Source organism: Coffea arabica, chromosome 8e (assembly GCF_036785885.1).
Source record: "Coffea arabica cultivar ET-39 chromosome 8e, Coffea Arabica ET-39 HiFi, whole genome shotgun sequence".
Classification (NCBI taxonomy): Eukaryota; Viridiplantae; Streptophyta; class Magnoliopsida; order Gentianales; family Rubiaceae; genus Coffea; species Coffea arabica.
In genome coordinates, this window is record NC_092324.1 from 39,803,528 (window position 1) to 39,810,715 (window position 7,188).

A 7,188-nucleotide genomic window follows, 5' to 3' on the forward strand; every position below is an offset into this window, starting at 1 on the left:
CAACAAGGTGGATCAAGTGTTGTACAAGAGGAAATGGGCTCCTGAGAGCCATTTGTATCCTTTTACTCCATGTGTACCTGTAGTGTTTATCACTCTTTGCTTGCTAGCTATGCCTATGTGACTTCAAATACATGTTGTGAAGGTACCTTATTGGGCGAAAGCTCACTCCGTTGTATTGTTTTCCTTACAGGGAACAAACCTTTTGGAACTATGATGTTTTGAAGAATGAGTTGAGCTAGTATAGATATTCCTTTGTATAGCTCCTCGGTAGTTGGAAAACCTTAAATGTATCTTGAGCAAATGTTCTTTTTGATTTGTAAAACTTTCTAATGTATATATATATGGATGTATTTCATCATGTCTATATGGTGTTTTGGTTCAGAATATGTGTTTTCGGTTTCCGCTGTGGATTCGGGCAAGAGCGACCTTTGAACGGATAGGGGAAAATTTTTGGTGGGAACTGTCCAGCACAATCCGGCCGTATATCCGGCCAGATCTTGCCCGGATATCTGGCCGGATTGATTGTAGGAGTTTGAAAAAAATTTTGGTTGCCACTGCCTTGAATCCGGCCGGATAGTGACGTGGTAGTCACTATTTCCGTGCATTTTTTTTCTTTTCTTTTTTTTTCGTTTCGCTTTTTATTCTTCGTTTGTTTTCCACGGTCATCGAAGTGTTTGAGCGCTGCTATATCATTCGGAACGTTCCAATCTGGGTGTGATTAGCTTAGTAGTCCTGGCGAGAGTTGGACAGGCGGTCCGCCGAACCCTTTGGTTCGCCTTAGGGGAAGGTGGGGTCGTCACAAAATGGACGTGCTTTCTTCCACGTTCATTGTCATAAAAATATAGATGGCTTATGCGAATAAATTGACTAATATGGAAAAAGCATGGTGAAAACAGGGAGGTAACTAATATTTTACTCTTGCTTTAGGAAGTTTAAAACGAGCATGATTGATTTCGAATTTTCACATTTCACTTGGATTGACCTTGAACTTGTGCAACTAATGACAAGTTTTGAAAGATACTAGAACTAAAGTTAGATTAGAACCTAGACATAGGATGTATTTGGTAAGTGGATTTGAAGACAAGGAATGGATTTCAATTTTAACCATACCCATACATGATACTCCCTCCGTCTCGAAATAATTGTCGCACTTCGGGTGTTGTGCTTATTTTCAACAGTGTCAAGATTTCAAATGATTTTGGTGTAACTTTCAGCAATACCCATGTTCGGTTTCTATGGAGTACTCACTTATTGACCAGCAGAAAGATATTGGAGTGGTGACAAGATTTGTGGGACCCGTGCCTCAAGAAAGTCTCAGCCGTTTTTGGGAAAGTTCCTTGCACGACCATTGTTTGCATTTGCTGTGGAACTCACGTGTATCAAGTGCAATTCTTGTAATTTTTTGGGGCCCATCAAAAGCTTAAAAGAATCTGGTATATTTAAGGGCATGAGATGGAAATGGGAGAAAGTTTTTATTGCCAATTATGGTAAGTGACATTAATTTTGGGACAGACAAAAAAGGAAAATATGACACTTTCATTGGGAAGGAAGGAGTATTTGTTTTATATCAAACATACTAGAGGATGAAAATCCGCGCAACGCGCAGGTGTTGGGTGCTTCTATTTAAAATTTTTTACATAATTCTTAAGAAAAATACAATAAAATTGAGAAAGCAGAAAGTATTGCAGATATAAGTTATTAAAAAAAATGTATATAAAGTAAGTCTCATATCAGTTGAAGTAGAATTACCCATAAACAAATCCTTTCACATCCTACACAAAAATAAAGTTAATTTTTAAATGCACATAGTATTTCTTCTACATTTGTTGATCAAGAACATAGAAGGAAATGTCAGAAAAGGCTAATTGAATAACATAAAAAGAAAACATCCAAAGGTGAATTTATAATATATTACTTTTTATTATTCAACATCAACATAACAAATGAGAGCAACAAAAAATTTTTTAAATGTCAAATAGATAATTCTCATCCTTATACTATAGCTCATTACAAGATTAGAAAAGTTTAACACTTAGCTTTATTCTTAGTTAGTTTTATCTCATCCACATCAATTTTGACAAACCTGACACTCGAAAAGAAAGAGTCAACCTTGTAAATATATTATGGAAAGCTTAAAAGTATCACACAAATAATTTGGAAGTATCAGACAATCCATCTTAACTATGATTGAGGAAGTCCCTAAGTTTTTGTGCACATAGAATCCAAGATCCAAACAAGTTGATGCCTAATATATTTTTGGTCTCATCAAGCAATCCGTCAAGCATGATGTGGCTTGGAGCATAGAATTTATAATTGTTCTGATCAATAGGAAAACAAAACATAACATGATCCAAAAGCAGGATTTTTAGAAGAAAATAAATTTATAGGTTCATATTGATGGAAATCCATTGAGAACTAATAAATTGAAGTTAAGAGCTGACTTGTAGAACTTATTGAGGATAATTTTTGCGCTTTTGCGTCTCCTAAAGCAATCAATAATATGGGCACCAAATTTGTTGCATTGGACAAACAAACATGAATATAACTTCTTTGGGAGCTCAAGGTGTCTATTTCATAAAGCATTCTTGAAAGGAATAAGTGACCCATTGTCACAATTTAACCATAAAGAGAATGCCCTTCACACTTCCTTGAAAGATACACACTATAGGACAATGTGAAAATTTGTTTCTTCTTTGATAGTACATCTCAATCATAATGGTGAAATACAATAGAAAAACACACTCATGTGAGAAGAGTTTGTTTGGGAGAACAAACCCATCATGAAGCCAAAATGAGAAGAAATTGCACACATGAATTGGAGTTGGAAGCCATAAGTAGAAAGTGGTTAATGATATTTCTCAATATTTGTTTGCAAATGTGGTATTTTCACTACTAACCCTGCAATGATGATCAAACATTCACTATATGTTTCAAAAATTCCATATGAATAATGACATTATGCTAGTGGAAAACAATCATACATAGAGTTTTGTGAAAGCAAGCAAATGAAACTTTGGCGGAACAAAAATACCTCTTTGTAAGATTATACTAAACTAAAGCGAATAGTTAGATTCGCAAAATTCTAATTTATAAGGTTCACAACTTTCATACAATTAAATCAAAAATAAAGAGGAAGAATTGGAACAAGTTGGCCGTGATTCTGATGATGATGATCCAACATAAGTTTCATAATAATTTGCATTAATTTTACCTTTACATCTCTCTTCCCAATTGGCTTTTTCACCCTTGTAAGAAACACAAAGAAATATATGATTTTAGAACAAAATTGGAAAGGCATGAAACTAATCTTAGTTTTATAAAGTGATAGAAATAAAAAAAAAGTTTTATAGAGTGGTATACATAACTGGCACAATTTAATATTAGGAAGAAGAAAGATCTTATATTCGTAAATGTTGGGGAAAAATGGAAGATCAAGATGCAAATGGATGAATGTGTGAATATTTAGAAATAGTTGTTACTTAGACAATAATTAATTCAATTGATTGTAGGTTATGGGAGACCAAAAGAAAGAATTTTGATTAGTTGAGGTTTATTGATTAGGTCCGAGGTAGTGGAGGTTATATTATAAGGAATTAATTGCACAACAAAAACCATAATTCAATTAAATGTGTTTATAATACCATTGCAGTAATTATACCAACACATAAACTTATTGAGCTTTACCCGAGGCAAAAGATTGTAAAATAATTCCATATTTTAGACATACCTAAATATCTCCATAAATAAAAGTTTTAAATGTACAAAAATGAGGACATTTTCGTAAACATACCCAAAAATATGCTGCCAAAAGTTTTAAAAAAAACTACACATCATTTCACATTCCCAAAATGCCCCTATTCATGCGGTTGAAATTTAAAACCACAACTCATTTTTATATAGTATAAGGAAAGGAATCAGTTGACGGGTTTCATAAACCCTTTTTATGAGCTTCCTGATTAATTATTAATGAGTGGCATTTTTACTTATCTATTGTTTTCTATTACTAAAATCCATTGCTATAAAGTTACCAAACACTCCATAGATCTTTATCAAGTCGATTGTTATTCTCATATTTATCATACCATAGTGATAGTGATTATGAAAATTGAACCAAATGGTTCTTTAATATTCAAATGTTCTCTCAATCATGTAGTGGAAAGATTTCTCATTTTTCACTTTAATTTTCAAAACTCCAACCTCTCTCAAACTCCCAATTGGATCATTTTCTCTATCCGCAAGTAAAAGCTTAACCCTAGCCCCATTGCTTGCATTTCTATCTTGATTACTCTTATCTCTCTACCGCTCTTCTTCGCAGTCACTCCAAGTTTTTTTGAGTCTCTATCAGGTTCTCAAATAAAAAATGATGTGGTAGCCTAGTGTGATGCAGAGAACAGTGAATGTCTCGCACTCAAGGTTCAGGAATCGTGATGAATGAAGAACACAATTCGAGAATCAGAAGGAATTGTATTGATGAAGAATGAAGAGTTACAGAAGATGAATGAATCAAGATACAGAATTCACAACTGACCCTTTCTCTACTCCTTTTCTGCTAACTCCTGCCAGATTAGCAGACTAATTCCCTGCTGACATCGCTCCAATTAATCCAGCAACTAACTCTTCCTATACTGAACTGAAATTCAATTTGGAATCCGGATATTACAAGAGTTTTTCCGAGAAATTAATACGCAAAATGATGAATTCCCATTGTATCAACTGCCCCTCCCTTACAAAGTCCTCGTCCTCAAGGACTAAAAGATGAATATCTCTGCTGCGGACCATTCCAATATTCCCGGATAGCAATGTTTAACGGACTACAACCAATGATCGACATAACTGCAACCAAAGACCCAAAGTAGTAATGAAGTAGAAAACTCCAAATTCAAGGTCCAATGTTAAATTCTGGACTATTAATGGCAATGATTATTACAAGGTAATTCATAAAGTGTAGAATTAACATGTGCTGAATAATATTAATTCCCAACAAGAGCAATAAAAAGCGTTTTTATATTCGAAAAACAAACAGTTATCAGTAGAACTTCTGCACAAGGTCCTGAACTAGGAAAGATATGGAGAGCAGTAAATCTACGAGGGAGAAAATACATCCTTCGAGATTCACATGAACAGATCACAGGGTAATGATACAAATGTTAAAAATTTGGTGTAATCCAAAGAGATGGGCAGGTTCGGCTAAGCCGCAAAGGGGCATCATACAAGGGCGCAGTTACTCCTTTTTCCAAGTTGTAGAGTCCGATGTCCTTGCCGCCGCCTTCAGGAATTTCAACATATGCTGCCCATGCATCGTCCGTGAAATATATATGACCGGGTTTGATTCCGGGGGCCAATTTGTTGTTTTGCAGGCACATTGAAGAACTATGGCCAAGAAAAATTGATCTGCTTCCCAAATTCTTGATTTCTTTCCAACGGGAAGTAATCTCTTTTTCTCCTCCTGCTGTAGAAACCAATTCAAACACCTGGAATTCGGTTGTGCCATAGATCGGTTTATCCAATTCAAAGCCTTGTTCGTCCTCATAATTGGGGATGTTGTCTCGTGTGACAACCAGAAAAGGTTCATCATCTGTAGATGAAGATTTTACTAAGTATAACTCTTTTTTGTCCCATAATTCAGGGCTAAACCGAGCAATTATTCTAGCCTGATCAGTAGGGTTTGCCTCGAAAACGTCACAAACCACAACATTGCCCATGTGATCAATTGCGTAGAACTGGCCATTGGTATATATGACATCCGCATAGGAAGAGTTTCTGGTCTCGATCCTATTCCACCTAAGATCCTTTGGCCTCCAGAAAGCCAAGAATCCAACCCCTCCACAGATGATCATCACCACAAAGTCATCGTCCTCTGGGGACTCGCGACTTGGCCTCGATGACAAAACCATCCTACGTACAAAGATATCAGGATCCATCTCATATAAATCATATTCAGGAAAAGTATTTTGATTTGGTAACTCAATTTCAACACCAGAGAAGGGATTCAACAGGCTCATCTCCCCTTGTTGTCCTATAGTCAACAACCATCCTAGAGATTCATAACACTTCTTGCCTTTAAGTTGAGGCAAGCTCACCTTAGCAACGACTTGTTTCTCCATCAAACTGTAGAACTCCCGATTGAAATCATCCTTCGCAGAAAGCATAAGGCAGGGAATCTGTTGCCATAGTCGCAGGCCCTTGAAATTTTTCTCAGTGGCGGCTGCCCGCCATGACTTGCAAACTGCGCCAAAAGCCACATAATCTTCAATCTTGTCAAGGTGTTGGGCTATCAATCCCAACATATCATGTTGGAGATCGGACCAGTTTGCCATTGGATGAGTTTGACTTAGTTTGCAGAGGTTCGGCAGCTGGGATGATGAGTTAAGTTGTAGGGCAATTTTAAGGTTAAAGGCTTGGCAATATGCCTAAATATCAACTATATATATACATGGTTATTGGTATTGGATTGGCGAATTTCCATATCCTAATCGGATCTGAAAGTTGGGTGGATGTGTTGTCGAATGTCGGGAAATCCTGTCCGATTACGAATAGAACTTGGAGAAAAGTTGGATGTTATACACGTTTCTTCAACCCACTTTTAGTGCCACTTAGCCATCCGGCTATTAAAGTTTCATTTGGTTCATTGAAGGATTGGATCCATGATTGATGGTATTAGTCAGGGATGACTAAAAAATGTGATGATAAAATTTTAGATCAATTTATCTTAAAAATGATACAAATTTATACTCTCATTATTATATAATTCTATACTAAAAAGATAATATAATATGAATGGACTCATTTATCCTTGCAAATGATATAAATTTATATCCACTATTATACAACCATACTCTCACATAATAATACGATAAAAATATGGACTAATTTGCCACTATTAATCATGTACATGTACATGTGTCATGTGGAGGTATACATATTGTTGTTGTTCTGTGTGTACGAATTTGCCACTATAATTGGTCACGCGGAATGTAGTAATTTGCACTATTGATTAAAAGAAAGAATTGCACTATTGGGAGGAAAAAAGGACTCACAGTTTGACATTTTAGCCGATTCAAAAATTTTTGCATCCTCAGTATTTTGCCAATAATTACTTTGCCAGCCAAATTTTCAATTTCATCATACATTAAAACAAAAATACAAATGAAACTGCTCATAGAAGTGGATATTAAAAGAAAGACGAAA

At 35.6% G+C, this 7,188-nt stretch overlaps 1 protein-coding gene across 1 annotated transcript; it reads right to left on the bottom strand.

Moving 5' to 3' along the window:
- Positions 1-5,147: 5,147 nt before the first annotated feature.
- Positions 5,148-6,317, bottom strand: LOC113722500 (putative F-box protein At5g55150). The gene has a single exon (XM_027245796.2). The coding sequence runs from the start codon at positions 6,315-6,317 to the stop codon at positions 5,148-5,150; it is 1,170 nt and encodes a 389-aa protein (XP_027101597.2).
- Positions 6,318-7,188: the final 871 nt, after the last annotated feature.